The sequence below is a fragment of the Lycorma delicatula genome, chromosome 3, assembly GCF_047948215.1.
Source record: "Lycorma delicatula isolate Av1 chromosome 3, ASM4794821v1, whole genome shotgun sequence".
Classification (NCBI taxonomy): domain Eukaryota; kingdom Metazoa; phylum Arthropoda; class Insecta; order Hemiptera; family Fulgoridae; genus Lycorma; species Lycorma delicatula.
The window spans coordinates 80644377-80663711 of NC_134457.1; the positions used below are offsets into that span (position 1 = coordinate 80644377).

At 26.2% G+C, this 19335-nt stretch overlaps 1 protein-coding gene and 1 pseudogene across 1 annotated transcript in view; both read left to right on the plus strand.

The window, feature by feature from the left end:
* LOC142321728 (uncharacterized) overlaps nucleotides 1–4857 on the plus strand; it is a 107829-nt gene extending 102972 nt beyond the window's left edge. The window contains exons 18-19 of the mRNA XM_075360048.1: nucleotides 2087–2118; nucleotides 4741–4857. Coding sequence (XP_075216163.1) covers nucleotides 2087–2095 — 9 coding nt within the window. The 3' untranslated portion in view covers nucleotides 2096–2118; nucleotides 4741–4857. The remainder of the gene's footprint in view (nucleotides 1–2086; nucleotides 2119–4740) is intronic.
* Nucleotides 4858–7295: 2438 nt separating this feature from the next.
* LOC142321158 (cytochrome c oxidase subunit 3-like) lies at nucleotides 7296–18023 on the plus strand (annotated as a pseudogene).
* Nucleotides 18024–19335: the final 1312 nt, after the last annotated feature.

A 19335-nucleotide genomic window follows, 5' to 3' on the forward strand; every position in this document is an offset into this window, starting at 1 on the left:
TTTCTCAAAAAGCATAGCAGATACGATTCTGGGACCTCTTTTATTCAATTTTTCAGGTCAAAAGACATAAAAAAATCACTAATTCTGCTTCCTTAATTAACATCCTAAAAATTTCAGTAGGCCTCATTTCACCAGGGAAGTGAAATCTTTCACTAGCCATAACTTGTAAATGAAGCATTTTAGAAAATATTTTATATGAACTTTTTACCGCATAATTATTTTCAAGAGTAGAATAGGTTATGAAAGTCCGAGTAGAACTTTGAAATTACACTCTGTATGTATAAGTCTAGCAAACTGCATCCTACCTAATAGTAAAATCATGCATTTAAAAATTTAATTTTTTATTTTCTTAGTACTTAATTTTCCTTCTTCTTACGTTATATTTGTTTTATGTTCTATAAGCACTATTATAGAGATCTCTGTAAAATGAACTTGTATCAGTATGTTCTAATTTTTTAACTGTGTGTTAATCATATGTTTTGATGAAGCAGAATTATGAAACTCAAGTATGAAACAAATAGGAAAAAATAAAAAGTGTAAATAAAAAATAAATTTTTTATAAAAATGTATTTTTATAAATATATATCTGTTGTTTATTAATAAATAAAGTTAATTATTTTAAATTCAATGTTGTTTCTAATATAATATGTAACTAACAGTACATGATGCATCATAACAGTACACATCAATGAACCAAATAAAAGCTATTAAACAGAACAGTTAAACAACATGAAATGCATTTGTTTTATTTTACTGAATCAATTTTATAAATAAAATTTTTAATAGCTTACTGTAAAACATTTTCTTGCCCCTAAGACCTACTTCAATGATTGGTGTTGCTGTACTCATTTTGGTGCTGCTAATGTTATTGCTTGCTTGGTTTTAATTAAACAGACATATATTTAAAATACAGCTGGAAATGTTGGATTTGTATTATTTTGTCTTCTATCATTATGTTGTGTTCATATATTTCATAATTTTATTTTCAAGTATATTAGCAGCATTTGAGCCTTTTTTATGTATGTGTCAATTTGGTCGATTTGAGATTTATACCTATAAAATTGTTGACAAACAACACAAAGTTCTTTTTAGGTTATTAGATGAATAAAAATTTTTTTATTAGTGTAATTATTTACAACAAAATACAGAAGTCTAAGGAGATGGTAGGTGATTCTTTGGAAAGTATAAATATCAAGTTTTATAAAAATTAACTAAGCAATTTTTAAAGTACTGTTTATTTTTCCCATAATAAAGTAATCACAAAATAAAAATTTTAAATAACATAAAAATTTTATAATTTAAATTTTTTCATGAGTGCAATTTATGTTAGAATTACTTCCATAATTTCATCTTATAGATTTTTACAAGAGAAATGTATTGGAAACTAGTATTAAACAAAAATATTAACCCAATCTGTTTTTTATTTAATGAAAAATGGAAGGCATTTTAGTTGTAGTAGACAGAAACTTATTCTCTGATAATTGTTTGATAAGTATAAGTTAAAACATTTTGTTGAAGTAAAAGTTAGATAAATCAGCTTATTTATATTTAAAAACTTAAATCCTTCAAAGAAAATATAATTATTAAACATAAATTCAATTATTCAAAAACTTATTTTTTTTAGATATTTTTGACATATAATTATTTTATTTTTGTTTTTGTTTTAAAAGGTGTAGTTAATAATTTAATGTGTTTCAAAAAAGGAATTTGGATTACAGTTTTGTAACTTCAACATTCTTCTTAATGAACAAATTACTAATTCAAGTAATACTACATTGATTATTGTGTATCATTATTACACATTAATAAAAATATCTGCCAACCTTAACAAAGTTTTTATATATTCATCATTCTGAAATTTTGGGTTCAAATCATGGTAATGGTAAGCCTTGACATTTTTCATATTTTACAAAATTAGTTTTCATCTTAAAAAAGAAAAGTAACTAAAATTTGCTGTCAGCCTTGTAAAAAAAGTTATAAAATTATGAATATTTCTTATGAGACTTATTTAATGTCTCATTATTCAAACAAAAAAGAGATAAATAATGGTAAATTTGTTTTATAATTTAATTTGATTTTTTTTCAGGAAATGTGATGGATTCTTCAATATTGAAGAACGTGAGTATATTAGAGAACTTAATTACTATAACAATGTTGTTATTGTTTTATTTTATGTAGAAAAACCAGAGTAATTTGATATCAGAGTTTAAATTTAATCAAAAGTAATTATACACCTAACAACATTCAATCATAAGACTAGTAAGTGTAAGACTGCCAAATTATAATTAGGTTACAGCCTGCTGTGAAATAAAGGTGTGATTTTATTTTATTACCAATATATATATATATTACTTTAAAAAATTACTTTGTAATTGCACTTTTTTATTATTATAGTTATTATTATAGGAACTTGTAGGTGATAGTATGTTTTTTTTGTTTTTTTTTAATGAGAAAGTTACTTAATTACAATTTATCAAAAATGATATGGTCTTTGAACTGCATCTAATCTGCTTATTTAATCTGCATTGTTATGCAAATTCAGTATAGCTGAACTGATAAATACGTTTAGTAAATCATTTTTATGAATGAGTGTGTGTAGGGTATCTAAAACTATTTATAACTGCTTGTAGCATTAATCTGATTGTATGATACAGGTGGTAACTGTAAGTATTATATTGTAGAATACTTTTATGTGTTCCTTGTTTCATTCTTTGGAGTTGCATCTGTTTACAAAGTAGAGATTTTATGCACCCAGTGTAAATTTGTTTGTATATTCCTGAAATATTGTGTTCGATGAGATGTTTAGAATGAAGAAATAACAAAACTACCTTCAGAATAAAAGGAAAATAAAATGCAATTCTGCTGCTGTTATATTGTCAGTTTCTTCAACTATTTGTTTTTGAAAATGCATGTTTTATATTACGTTAATGCAATGTATTCCTTGAAGTTTTTTTTTATCAAAAGAAGTGTATCAGTTACTCTATGGTTTACATCTATTTTGTACAATAATGCTAGGTTTTATTGTTTAGTACTTCCTTATCTTTACTAGTTGCTGAAAGTCCAACTACGTTTCATTTCAGATTGTTTTAATTAGTATTACTAGCTTTAAAATATTGATAATGATGAATCAGATCTTATGAATTATAGAAGCAGTGATTTCTTAAAAATATCAGATTGGCAGAACCAATTTGAAAATTTTTAAATTAAACCGTTTGAGAATTAAATATGAACCACAGTTCAGACTTTTTGAATTACTTAATCTCACCTGATATCAAATTGCCAGAACTGCTTAAAATAACTTGGAATTACAATAAAACTGTTACCAAAATATAACTAGCATGAAAATTTTTCATTTAACTGAAAAATTAACCACATTCCACCACAACCTCTTTTTTAAAAAGATTGAAAGTCTGCTAACATGACATAAAGATAAAACAATATCACTTACCCATGAATTTTTATAATTCTTTCCCTTGCCACATTTTAGATTTAATTACAGTCATAATGGTTCCTTTCAATTATGTTTTCTGCATTTTAATTTCCATATAAGTAGAATCTTAAATTGTTTTCAATTTCTCCTATTATAAAAATATTATCTGCAAACAGTATTTCTTTGTTATTATTAACATGTTCCTTGTGCTCTTTTTAATATTTCATTGTCTCCAATTGGAAAGAGAATTATTTTCATTTTCTACTCCAGTTTTTACTTAAATTCTTTTATTTCTTTTACTTCACATCTATATTAACCATACATTTCTTATATTTTCTCTACTGCTTTCTCTGAGTTGCCATTCTTCCTTGTAGCTCACTATTATAAGCTCTTACATAACTACTCAATTCATTATCATCTCTTTATTATGCTGTCATTCACTCCTCTTACACCTAAGCAGTCTTTCCTTTGAAGCAAGACTGAAAATTTTTAACTGCATATGAGATAAAGGTAGTTTCATATAATTATTGCAAATTTACTCAAATAATATAACTGCAGCTCAGTTATATAGTACAAAAATTTTATAATAAATAATTATAATTTTACATCTCAAACTGATGTTATAATACCCTTATTCACTTTACAGAAATCTTCCAAGTCCAGACTTCCACAGAAATTCTTGTCAGCATTATCTTTAACCAACCTTTATAATCCCTGTGTTCACTTCATCATATCCTGTTAATTGTTCAGAGTTTCATTTCCTTTACAGATCCATCTTTCAATTGTGCTTCTTTCTTCTTGAAGGTTCCTTTAATTTTTTGTTCGTGATCAATGAAAGTGTTTTCTTATGTTAATATGTTACCTCCTCCTTCAGCTAATAAAATTCTCCTTCAAACTGTTAAAAAATCTCACATTTCTGTTAATTACATTTTATTCTTTGTACTTACTCCCTTTTTATTTTCATTTCTTAATTTTTCCTTTACATCACTTTTAAAGTTTCCAAGCTTTTATTTTTCTTTTACAATTCTCTCTACATTTGTTAATAATCATATTCATTTTGACTATAAGTCATTATTCTTCAAAGGTTTTTTTTTTTGTAAAATAGCTGTAACAACTGATTAAATCTTTCTTTTTCCTCTAAGCTTCAATGTTTTGAAAAAAAAATAAATGTAGTACTTAATAAAAATCATTGACATCGTCCTTTTTTCTTAAAAAGTTTATTTTTCTTTATTTATTCTTTTTTAATTTTACATATTTATAACTTTTTTTTATATTGGTTTGAATATTTTTTGTGTTTTATTGTTAACTAGGGATCACCAACAAGATAATTAATATAACAGAAATCTTTGACGTAGATTTACCTCCACAGTTACGCATAGAAGGTGAAAACCATGTAAGAGTTTCAGATACCAGTTCAGAATTCATAACAGAAGAAGAAGGACATTTAAATTCAAATTCTCAATTGGTGTAAGCAACAAAATAAATTCAATCTAAACTCTTAAATAAATTAAGATTTTATTTTATTCTTCTTAATATTTTAAATTATGTTAAAATTTATATTTTGGTTGAAATAAATGATTAAATTAAATGAATTCTGCATGAGGTAGTAAATTGCTGTATCCTTCAAATCTTATTTTTTCACAAAAATTGAACTGAAATGTCTTGAAATACTAGCGTAGTTAATGTTATTAATGACAAATTGCCTTTAGTCAAAATTCCTTGTAATGAAATGACAATCCGTGGCCCTTCAATTTAGCAAACAAAACAAAGTACCTAACTTTAAGAAAATTTGTAAAAAACATACACTGAACAGAACTATAATGTAATAAAACTGAAATCTTACCTTTATCATTTGATAATATTGAAATAGTATTAAAATTATATATACTGTTAGTTGGCTACATAAATTTTTAATTATTATAGTTGTTTTTGAAGATAATTATACATGAAAAGCAAAAGGATGAATGGTTTAGGTGTGTTTAAAATAAATTTATACTCCTATTGGTATACCTAAAATGAAAATAATTATTTTTATTTTTTTTTTAATGTTATTTTTTAACCTTTTTCCACAATACCAGTTAAAAAACTTGCTTTATAGTACTTTATAAGTACCCAATTGTAGTTGCCAATTAATATTGTTTAACATTCTTACTTAAAGAATAAGTAAGAATGGTAAACAATATATATTTTATATGTGTTCTTTTTTTATAGTATCTCCTGATAATGATTAACAAACAAAATGGCAATCTAGATTTTTTATAAATTGTTTTTGAAAAATAATCATGTTTTGCAATGTTTCCTATTCATCAAAATTCTTGTAAACAATCGTAAGGTGCTTAAAAATAAGTTCATAATAACCTATGTAACTAATCTGATTATAGAAAAATTAAAATTTTTTTTGAGATGTATTGTTATCTAGTCCAGAATAATTGGAAATATACATAAATCAGTTAGATAATAAGATTATAACAGAATTCATTTATTATAAACAGTAAAGCATACTGTAAAAATATGAAAAAAATCAAATAATGTAAACAATATTAAAAATATAATATCAATTGATTAATTTCAATTTTTTTAAAGTTATAACTTTTAAACATGCTGAATATAAAACATAGAATTTCATTTAGAATAATGTTATCTTCTTTTGAATGATTCAGATCACATTTCTTTCATTAGATATATAAATGTCTCAAGTGATGAAATGTTTTAATTTTTGCTCTCTTGAACAAAATTGATGAACAATTTAAAATATTAAATTGTATTTTTTGCTTCACCTTCTAAATCTCATTGTGCTGCTACAATATCATCTTACTGTATCACAGATCAGTTGCAAATAGAAAGGTGTAGACCATTGACCAAAAATTACTCTAATTAACTTTTTAATAGCATTATGTGCATATCTCTACATTATTCCTATTCTTTTCAACATCAAATAAAAGTCCTTTAGAAAAAAGCAACATCCTGATCCATTCGTTAGATTAGTGAAGAATCCATTACGTTAGCAGAAAGGAAAAAATCTAATATTAATTAGAAGTTATATGTCCAACAGAATCTGGAGGATCAAGGTGTATTTTGCAGCAAATGATCAATTTATTGTAAGATATTTTATTGATTTTTTAGACTTTAAGTAATTTTGTATCTAGTCTGGAATAAATGGTTCATTAGTGAATCAATACCACTCTCTATTGTGGTAGTATTATATTAATAGGTTTCATATCATTATTTTAGTATTTGTATACCAAAATAAGCCTCTTTCATTTGTGTAATAAAGATTATTTTAATCAGAATGATCCAAAACCTTCCTATCTGCACTCAGACTTGCCCTTTATGGTTTTTATTCATAAAGATGTCATTTTAAAATTTCATAGCCAGCTGTTGAATTCGTCCATATCTAATTTCTTTTTCTTTTAGTTTTTTGGTTTGCAGTGTAAGTTTCTATAAGTCATTTTTTTCAAGGCAACCCACATTTTTTCCCATAGAAAATTGCCCTTCTTCAGCTTAAAATTCAATGAAAAAAAATTTCATAGTCTTTCTTTGTGATATTTTTTTTGCAGTTCAATACTGAACACAAATTCAGGCATCAGAAACACCCTTCTCAAATTCTTCAGTCACTTTCAATTGATTTTATTATTCTCTCTTTATCACTTTTAAAGTCAGAGCATATTTGCACTACTCAAAATTTGATTTACTAAGAAAGGTCGGTGAGTCATCTATTTATAAAAGTTACAACTAAAGATCTGAACAGATAGTAAAATATATAAAATTACACAATACAACCACAAAGAAAAGAGATTACTCACTATATATAATTTCTATTACTTGAAGTAGCAGTTACTAAAATGTGTTGATATGGTATGAAGCAATGAGTTATTACAATAGCAACAAAGTACTCAGAACATTATTTAATAGTTCTAAAGCCAGAAAAAAAGACAATCATGGTCAGCTGCTTAAATAGTTTCACCTGCCAGTACCACCTATGAAAGCAAAGTAAATTACTGGCTTAACAAATAGTAATACAAATTTACTTAACATTTGCTTTACAAATTTTAAAGCATTTTAAAATTAAATACATAAATTTTATTACAAAAAAAAAACAAAGAGTATGTTTTAAAGTAAAACTGGCTTACATGATTACACATAATACTTTACAAAATTATTAAATAGTTTTTTTTTTTATTAAAAGGGTAAGCGAGGTAAATGAAAGCAACAGCTGTAGTAAAACAACAGCTTCAATTTTATTGTGTAACTATTTTTTCACAAATTAAATGTAATAGTTTTAACAGTGCAGTTGCAACAATGTTGCAGTAAAATATTTTTTTCTTTTCTTATCCAAATTAATCTGGTCCAGTCTAATTAGGGTTACTAGTGTAAACCTTAACAGAAATAAACCTTATTGCATGTGAATTATTTTTCTGTTATACTTTTCAGGATTCTGGAGAAAAAAGAAAAATGGGAAAGAGAGAATTTAACAAAAAAAACTCATGATCAAATTAAAATAATGCAGTAATCTCAGTCTAATTTAGCTTGCAATTTTGAAACAGGAAAACAATCTCATACAAAATCAACATAGTTCATAGACCTAACATGGCTTGCAGTACACAAGTTTTTTAAACAATCTGAATGTGAAATCCTCAAAACTAACCCATTGTTATAAAAAGGACTTAATATTGAACTGAATAAAAATGTTGTATTCAACTGTACATTTAATTATTTCAATAGACACTTTCTATTGTTTAATTTTTTGTAGCAAATGAAACTAGTTATTTGTATTTATTTTTAAAACTTAAATTATTAAAACAAATACTAATATTTATAAAAATTTAATTACTTTTAAATTATTTTAACTAACTTCTAATGAGATAAGGTTCCCAATTCAATATATATACTTTTTTTTAACGAAATGGACTGATTTTGGTTTTTAATTGTTGAAAGAAGTTTGTGTACATAATACACATTTTCCTGATTAACTTAAGTCAAAGATTAATGAAAAATCACACTTGTCTAGAAAGATATCAAATGTTAAGAAGATTGATGATTTTATGATAGTATTTTGTTCACCTATGTTTTTCATAAGAATTTATATAAAAATATAATAGTTATTAACTGCTGAAAGTATATAATTAAAGAACAGAAAGATGAAAGCTACTCATGAACATTTAAAAATGTTTATACAGAAAATAGAAAAAACTTAAATTGCATTTTATACTTGATGAAGTAGATCTTAAATTAGAATTATTTTGCCATACTTTCTTTTTTATGGTAAAAATTTGTATTTATATACACATTAAACATTATTATTTTAAGAAGAATTGATTTTAATAAATTATATTTTAACAATTTCCTTTTATAAATATTGCATTAGTAATGGGGAAAAATTTGTATCATTTTAACTACAAAATTAGCTCTGTATGTCCTTCAAGGAGAAAGTTAACTGTCAGTTGTATTTGAATAACTGCACAACTTGTAACTGGTGGGACCTGCTACTTTCCCTCACATGTACATGATACAACCTGACATCCTAGACAAATAAAAAATATTATGAAAATTGTACCATATTTTCAAATGACTTATTTTCTGTTCTACATTCAGCTTGATTTAAATAAATAAAGAAACTTTTCCAAACATTTTCATTTTTGTAAATTAATACAAATAATTCTGTCAGTCAAAAATTCCTATTAATCTGAAATCTCTGTGATAAAACAATGTTTTGAAAAGATAATTTTAAGTAGTTGAAAAATATTAATGTATTGAATGTTAAGATAATGGATGATTTTATGATAGTACAGAGTCCATAAAGTATTTCCATGATTACAAAAATTTATTTTAAAAAATTATTACAGTTGCAATTACAGCTGTGGTTTGTGGGAAAAGAAAGAGAAAATTATCAATTTTTTTTATATTAGTTTATTGCAGGTAGAGGCAGAGTAGAAGGCACTGTGATCAGTCTTTTATAAAATGGCATTAATCCAGGAGAAAGCGCAATGTGTTGTGGTATCACAAGTCAAAATCACTGATTACTGTACAGCAAAATTTTAGAAGGGAATACAGATGACCAGCACCTGATAGCAATATGTTTTTCAGACAATGCTACTTTCCACAACTCAGGAAAAGTAAATAAGCATAATGTGAGAAAATGGGGCTCAGAAAATCCATACTTTACCAAAGAAACAATTCTATATTCCCCTAAAGTGAATGTGTGGTGCGATTTGAACAACAGAATCATTGGTTCCTTCTATTTCATTGAGCAACTAATAACTGCTAACATTTACCTGGATATGCTGCAACACTTTGCTATACCTCAGCTAAATGACTTTCAACTAAGGGTGATATTCCAGCAGGATGGCACACCACCATATTGAGGATTACCTACTAGTTTGAGATTTTCTAAATGAATCATTTCATGGCAGATGGATTGGGTGCTACGATCCCAATCCCTGGCCACCACGATCACTAGACATGACTCCCTTAGACTTTTTATTTGGGGTTATTTTAAGGACAGAATCTATGCAACAGCTGTACCTAATCTGGACACATTGAGACTGAGAATATGAAACATTGAGTCTGACACATTGTGTTAACAAAGAAATATTGACAAACACATGGCGTGAAATTGATTATCGATTGAACATTCTACAAGCGACAAAAGCGCACATATTGAAGTTCATTGACACTGTAAAAAACATTGATAATTTTTTTTCTTCTAAACCACACAGCTGTAACTGTAATAGTTTTTTTTATAGTCATGGAAAGACTTTATAGACACCCTGTACTTTGTCCACTTATGTTTTTCATAAGAATTTATACAAAAATATAATATATATTAACTGCTGTAAGTAAATATTAAAATAGTCTCTTACTGAAAATTGACACGTTGATACTGATTAATGTAATTGTTCCTTAAATAATTGCAAGTAAGTATTTTTGAAAGATATTTATTTCATTATAAAACACTACTTTATAAAAAATAAATAATTATCAATGAATAAGTATCATTTTCTTTTGCTTATCTCTTTGCTTTTCTTACTGCAATATACTGCAATAACAGTTTAACCAGGCACTTATATGTAGTAAATTTCAATGGTAGTATGTATTTTTTTCTTGTAACATTTTGATAAAAAGATTTTTAAATGAACTGAGCAAATTGTTTGTTACATTTGACATTAAATATTTTTTTTTATTTTATCAGTTTTAGACCAATGTTTTTCCTAGCCACGTATTTACTTACTGTATTGAAATACATGATTACTTTTGAAGTACTATAATTAAATTTTGAATTAGTTTGACAACTAAAATACAGCATTCAAAATTGATTTCAATTATTACTAAAAAGTTGAATCCATTAAGAATGAATAAGATAAAAATATATACCTGAAACATGAATTGACCTAACAACTATTAAACCTTGTGCATCCTTGGTTGGTATGAGAAACTGACCTTTAGTATTGATTTGTTGTATAGTAGAAATAATTACTTTATTTTGTATGTGTTGGAAAAATATTGAATTTGTTACTTTGTTAACAAGAACAATGATTGAAAAAAGCAAAAGGTTAACTTATTATCCCTTATTCCTGACTGGAAGTGCACAAATACATAGCCAAGAAACATAAAATAAAAATTATTTATTATTTATAAGAATTAGGGGCACAACCGCTTACAAATGTAGAGTTTGAAGCAGTTTAGGCCTTTTATAAACCCACCGGCTTGGTCTAGTGGTGAACGCGTCTTCCCAAATCAGCTGATTTGGAAGTCTAGAGTTCCAGCGTTCAAGTCAGCTATTTTTACACGGATTTGAATACTAGATCGTGGATACCGGTGTTCTTTGGTGGTTGGGTTTCAATTAACCACACATCTCAGGAATGGTCGAACTGAGAATGTACAAGACTACACTTCATTTACACTCATACATATCCTCTGAAGTATTATCTAAACGATAGGATAGTCTCTGTTACCGGAGGCTAAACAGGAAAAAGAAAGAAAGGCCGTTTATAAATAGTCCAGCGTATTGCAACCTAGTAGCACTGGAATAAAATTATTTGTAAAAATTCTTTTTTCCAGTTTATTTTACTTTCCTTAGTATATTTATACAGTGTACCAAATTAAGGGAGAGAATACTAATTGGGTAAAATTTTCAAATATTGACATTCATGACACCCTCTAATCAAAAAATATAGTTTCAACATTAAGTAAATTGGGCTGTTTTTTTTTTCTTAATACCTCCAAACTGGATGGACTGATCTATCAAAATGATCTTTGTATGGGGACAAGACATTAATATTATTTAATATTGGTGAAGGAGGCAGGAAGATAAAAAACTTTTGAATCCTATCTCAGAATTTTACTCAAAGGGGAAGTAAATATTTTACAATTTCTTAAATGTGTCCCATACATAGCTAAGCAAAGTTTTATGATGATCGAGGGATAAAATGCCTAACTTTTTGCTTTTATTCTGTTCATTAACATTTTGTTTGATATCTTCAGACTAGAGTAAATTGATAATTATGAAATCTTATACAATGACATGAATATGGGTCATTGACGATTTAATTTTAGTTACAAATGGTCTTAGGGGTGGGGAAACTATGGTCGCTAGAGTCCTGTAACATTGCAGGAAAGTTCTCAAACTCTTTGCTAACTTTTTCTCTCTTAGTCTGCGAAAGTAATAAATGTAAATAAAATAGTGGAAAAATTATTTTAAACAAACTTAGACTGTATTTTTACCTTTCTACTTTTATAAAATCTAAAAAGTGTCTAAAACAGTGCTGTATAATTTTTATTGAGCAGGTAGGTATTTTATTTTTATTTTAAGAACAGATATAGAATTAGCTTCCTGAAATGTTTTGTAATAATTTGTTTTTTAAAATATTTTTCTTCTTTTTTTTTTATTTGTAGTAATTACCTTGTATCTACTGATGTACATTTTGATTGTTTACTCATAGTCACTCCCTCTCCATTTAATAACAACTAAGTAATATAAATACCTGTAGAACCTTTCTCTCTTTCAACGGATTATAAACAAAATTAACTTACCCATTGTTGACATAGTTCTGGAACTATACTAAGGAAGCACATACAAGGATAACTTCCAGTTCTTTGTGATGAACAATGTTTCTTTCCGATGAACAATGTTTCTTTCCACAGTTCTGTTCTCAAACCTGTAGTTTTACTATGAAATAAGCTCAAATGACCCCTTTTCAAAATATTTTTATAGAATTTATTTTATGCATTGGTACATAAAATAAATTTTATGTACCAATGTACATTATCATTGTACAATGTAACATACTCAAAGCAAGATGCCTGATTAAAGGATTACTTTGATGAAGTAAATAAAGTGAAACCTCACTCATGCTAAATTGTAAAATCCAGAATCAAACTGAAACTAAAGAAATCAAAGTTCTTAATGCATCACACATCCTTTTACAAAAAGATAAGCTAAATTAAGCTTATGGTTCATACCCCATCGATGAATAAATTCTCTTTTTAATTAAAATAAATTTATCAAAAACAATATTTATCACAACAATAACTGTAAGAATTATTATAACAATATCCTCCAACAGAATAATATTCTCATGAATATCTATAGAAATTAATTTAATTTCTTTTCTACCCCTTTTAAAAAAAAGAAATAAAATAAATGAACAATCTATAAAATATTTAATTATTCAAAGAATATCATCATCAATTATAATAACCTCAATAATTATTAACGCTATCATTAACTGCCCCATTAATGAAAGAATTTTAATAATAATGAGAATTTTAATAAAAATAGGTATAATCCCATTCCACCTATGAGTACCAAGAATCATACAAATAATAAGATGAGAAATATGCATAATAATGATAACTATACAAAATATCATCCCTACAATTATTGCAACCCAAATAACCAGAATTAAACTAATAATAACATCAATAATTATATCAATAATCATAGCACCAATCTCAGGAATAAAACAAACATCAATAAAAAAATTAATAGCATATTCATCAATTTCAAATTCACCAGTAATAATCTTTTCATTAACAATTTCAAAACAACAATTTACTCTTCTATTAATTTTATACACCATAATCAACTTAACCATAATAAACACGTTCAAAAAAAATATCAATTTTTTGAACCTAATTAATACTCAAACAAATTTAACAAAAATATCTTTAATAATTTAATCATTATCAATAAGAGGTATACCTCCAACTACAGGATTTTTAATAAAATGAATAATTATAAAATCAACAATTTGTATAGCACCAACAATTCCATTAATTATACTAATTTCATCAATTATATCAACATACATATACTTGAACATAATAATCCCTACAATAACCAAATCAAATAAATAAAAAATAAAAAAAAATAATAAAAAAAGAATCAATTATCCCAATTATCTTAAATTTAATAGGAATTCCAATAATAATAATTTTTAAATTAAACTAAAAGAAGGATTTAAGTTAAAAAAACTAAGCCTTAGCAAGTAAATGCACCTCTATATTTGCAATATAGAATCATAATTGAATAAAAGACAAATAATATGAGAGGTTTAAAACCTTAAATAAATTTACAATCTATCACCTAAATCAGCCATCCCATTCTCAATGAATAAATGAATATTTTCAACAAATCATAAAGATATCGGAACTCTTTATTTTATTTTTGGGCTGAGCTAGATTACTTGGAACAATAAGAAGAATAATTATCCGGTTAGAATTAATACAACCAGGATCAATAATTAAAAATGACCAAATTTATAACACCATCGTAACATCACACGCAGTCATCATAATTTTCTTTATGGTAATACCAATTATAATTGGATGATTTGGAAACTGACTAGTACCTATAATTGGTGCACCAGACATGGCATTCCCACGAATAAATAACATAAGATTTTGATTATTACCACCATCAATTACACTTTTAATTGCAAGATCAATTGTAGGGTCAGGATCAGGAACAGGATGAACTGTTTACCCTCCTCTCTCAGCCCAAATTGCACATTCAGGACCTTCAGTAGACTTGACTATCTTTTATCTTCACATCGCAGGATTAAGATCAATCATAGGAGCAATTAATTTTATTTCAACAACAATAAATATACGACCAAAAGGAATAACTACAGAAAAAATACCCCTTTTCTGTTGATCAGTCCTAATTACAGCACTCCTACTACTAGTATCATTACCAGTATTAGCTGGAGCAATCACGATACTATTAACAGACCGAAACTTTAATAACTCATTTTTTGACCCCACAGGAGGGGGAGACCCAATCTTATATTAACACTTATTCTGATTCTTTGGACATCCAGAAGTATATATTCTAATTCTACCAGGATTCGGATTAATCTCCCACATTATTACTAACGAAAGAGGAAAAATAATAACTTTTGGTCATCTAGGAATAATTTATGCAATACTAGCAATTGGTATTTTAGGATTTATTGTATGAGCACACCACATATTTACTGTAGGTATAGATATTGACACACGAGCATACTTCACCTCTGCAACTATAATTATTGCAGTACCAACAGGAATTAAAATCTTCAGATGAATGGCCACAATACAAGGAATAACAAAAAAAAAATCACCCCAAATAATTTGATCTATAGGATTTGTATTTCTATTTACTATCAGAGGATTAACAGGAGTAATTCTAGCCTACTCTTCAATTGACGTAATTTTACACGATACATACTATGTTGTAGCCCACTTTCATTATGTGCTATCAATAGGAGCAGTATTCGCCATTATAGCAAGAATCATTCACTGATTCCCACTAATAACAGGTATAAGAATAAATAAAAAATGATTAAAAATTCAATTTTCAACCATATTTTTAGGAGTAAACGTAACATTCCTCCCACAACACTTTTTAGGTCTAGCAGGAATACCACGACGATATTCAGATTATCCAGATAACTACATGACATGAAACATAATCTCATCCATAGGATCATTAATTTCAATAATCAGAATTATAATATTCATATTCATTATATGAGAAGCCATAGCATTTAAACGAATTACAATCTTTAAAAACAATAAATCATCCTCAATTGAATGATTTTCAATTACACCACCCCCTGAACACTCATTTAATGAATTACCACTAGTATCTAAGCCATTCTAAGAGTGGCAGAAAATTGCCATGAACTTAAAATTCATTCATAAATTAAAAGTAATTTCCTTAGAAATATCATCATGAATAAAATTTAACATAATAAATAGAGCCAGACCAATTATAGAACAATTATTAAATTTCCATGATCACACTATAATAATTCTATTATCCATTACAGTAACAGTAACAATTATAATAGCAACAATAACAAAAAATAAATTATCAAATAATATATTAACAGAAAATCAAATAATAGTAACAATCTGAACTACAATACCAGCAATCATTTTAATTTTTATCGCTATCCCATCAATTAAAACCTTATACCTAATAGAAGAAGTAATCAAACCATCAATTACTATTAAAACAATTGGACATCAATGATACTGATCTTATGAATATTCAAACTCCAAGAAAATAGAATTTGAGTCATATATAAAACCACAGAATGACTTATCATCATTTCGACTAATCAAAGTAGATAACCGAATAATTATCCCATTCTCAACACAAATCCGAATAATCGTATCATCATCTGACGTAATCCACTCTTGAACAATTCCATCAATAGGAGTAAAAATAGACGCAATCCCAGGGCGACTTAATCAAATTAGCCTAATAACTAAACAACCAGGAGTATTTTTCGGATAATGTTCAGAAATTTGTGGAATAAATCACAGATTTATACCAATCACTATAGAAAGAATTAATATAAAATCATTCATTAAATGAATAAAAACATAAAACTAATAAACATTAAGTGACTGAAAGAAAGTAATGGTCTCTTAAACCAAAATATAGTAAACATCGAATACTCTTAATGAAAGAAGCTAGTTTAAATAAAAACATTTAACTGTCAAATAAAAAATACATTTAATGTGCATCTTGATTCCACAAATATCTCTTATTATATGAAACATCATATTAATAATAACAACAGCCACAATCATAATAAACATAACAAAATTATTCTTTATAACTAATCTAAACCCAAATAAAAAAAATAGAAACAAAAAAAAAAGAAGAAAAATATATATTAACTGAAAATGATAACTAGACTATTCTCAACATTTGACCCAACAACTAAACTTTTACAAAGAAACTGAATAATTATAATAATAACAACAATAATTCTACCAAAATGATATTGAACCAAAAAATCTCGAATAAATATAATTATAAAAATAATAGAAAAAAAACTAATAAATGAATTTAAATTAATAACTCACCAAAAAGAAATTTTAATTATAGTAATATCAATCTTTACATTTATCATAATCAGAAACATAATAGGATTAATTCCTTATGTATTCACATCTACAAGTCATTTGGTAGTATCAATGTCAATTGCATTACCAAGTTGAATCATAATTACAACATACAGATGAAAAAACTTCACAAATGAAATATTCAAACACATGCTACCAAAGGGAACACCCTCAGCTATTTCACCAATAATAATTCTAATCGAAACCATAGGAAATATTATTCGACCAATCTCACTAGCAGTTCGATTAACAGCAAATATAATTGCAGGTCACCTACTAATAACCCTTCTAGGAAACACATCATCCATTAAAATCTTAATAATCATTATACCAATTCAAATAACCTTAACAGCAATTTCAATAATTCAAGCATACGTATTTGCCACAATTGTAACTCTTTATTCTAGAGAAGTACCCTATGAAAAAAAATCATCCATTTCACATAGTAACAAAAAGACCATGACCAATTATGCTATCAATTAATGTAATAACAATATTGACAGGAACTGTAAAATGAACCCAAACAAAAGAATACAACCTAATAATATTAGGATTAACCTTATCAACAATGTCAATAATATTATGATGACGAGACATCACACGAGAAGCAACATTCCAAGGAAATCATACAAATAAAGTAAAATCACTAATAAAAATAGGAATAATTATATTTATTATCTCAGAAATAATATTCTTTGTATCATTTTTCTGAATATTCTTCCACTCAAGACTAGCACCATCAATTGAAATTGGAATAAACTGACCACCAAAATCCATTAAACCATTTAATCCATTAGAAGTTCCTCTACTAAATACAATTATCTTAATCTCATCAGGAATTACAGTAACATGAGCACACCACAGAATCTTATTAAATAAACTATCAATATCAAATAAATCATTAATATTAACCATCCTTCTAGGATTATACTTTACATTCCTACAAAAATGAGAATATCAACAATCAAACTTCACAATAGCAGACTCAATTTATGGATCATCATTCTTTCTAACTACAGGGTTTCACGGCATTCATGTAATTGTAGGAACAACCTTCATTATAATCTCAATGGTACGATGCATAAAGATACATTTCTCAGCCAGACATCACCTAGGTTTAGAAGCAGCAATCTGATACTGACATTTTGTAGACGTAATTTGATTATTCCTATATCTTTCAATTTACTGATGAGGAAAATAATAATAATCTTTTTAGTACAAAAAGTATAATTAGCCTCCAACTAATAGATTAAAAAAATTAAAAAGATAATCAAAATTACAACAACAATAATTTCACTAAGATCAATCATTATTATAATAATAATATTCACAATATTAATCTCTAAAAAAAATAAAATAAGACGAGAAAAAACTCACCATTCGAATGCGGATTTTCAAAAATATCATCAACACGAAAATCATTTTCTACTCACTTCTTTTTAATTGCAACAATCATCTTAATCTTCGATATTGAAATCTCAATAATCATACCAATATTCTCAACAAAAATAATAATTATAGAAGAATGACTGATTTCATCAACAATTACAATCTTAATCTTAACTATAGGGCTTATCCATGAATGAAAAATAGGAATACTAGAATGAAGAAGTTAAGGAGAATAGTTAAATATAACATTTACTTTGCAAATAAAAATTATTGAATAATCAATTTCTCTTAAATAGAGTAAAGAAGTAAAATTACAATTAATTTCGACTTAATCTTAAGGATAATCCTCATACTCAATTTAACTGAAGCTAAATAGAAGCTATTCACTGTTAATGAAAAAATTGATTATATCCAGTTAAAAGAATAAAAAGTAAAGGAGCCGCTAACTACCTTTCAAGTGAAATCACTTTATTCTTATTTATATAGTTTAAAAAAAACAATACACTTTCAATGTATAAATAAATAAATTTTATAAATGTCCAGAGAAAAAATTCATAATAACAATTTCAATGTTAGGCTTTTAGTTAAGCTATCCGAACAAAAAAAATAAAATAAATAAAAAAAATAAAAAATAAAACTTAAGAATATTCAAAGTAAACCTATCAAAAAAAAAAACCTAACCATTGAAAAAATCCAACTAAACCACCCGAAACAAAATATTCTAATTAACCCACATCAACTAATCTATAACTAAAAAAACAAAAACTAAAAAACCGATTTAAAAAAAAACCTGAAGAATAAAATCTTAAAAACCACATGGAACTGAAAAAATAAAAATAAATTAAACCAAAATAAAAATATAAAAAACTTAAAACATCAAAAAACAAAAAAAAAAAAGAAGTAAACAAAAACAAAGGAATCAACTTAAAATCAAAAGACAAAACAAAAAAAAAATCATCCTCAAATAACCAAAACATAAAAGAACCAACAAATAAACAAGAAAAATATAAAAAAAGAAGAGAAATATTTATAAAAAAACTGTAACAAAAATTAATATAAGGAAAAAAAAAGAATTGGAAGAAAATAAATAATAAATTAAACGTAAACTGTAA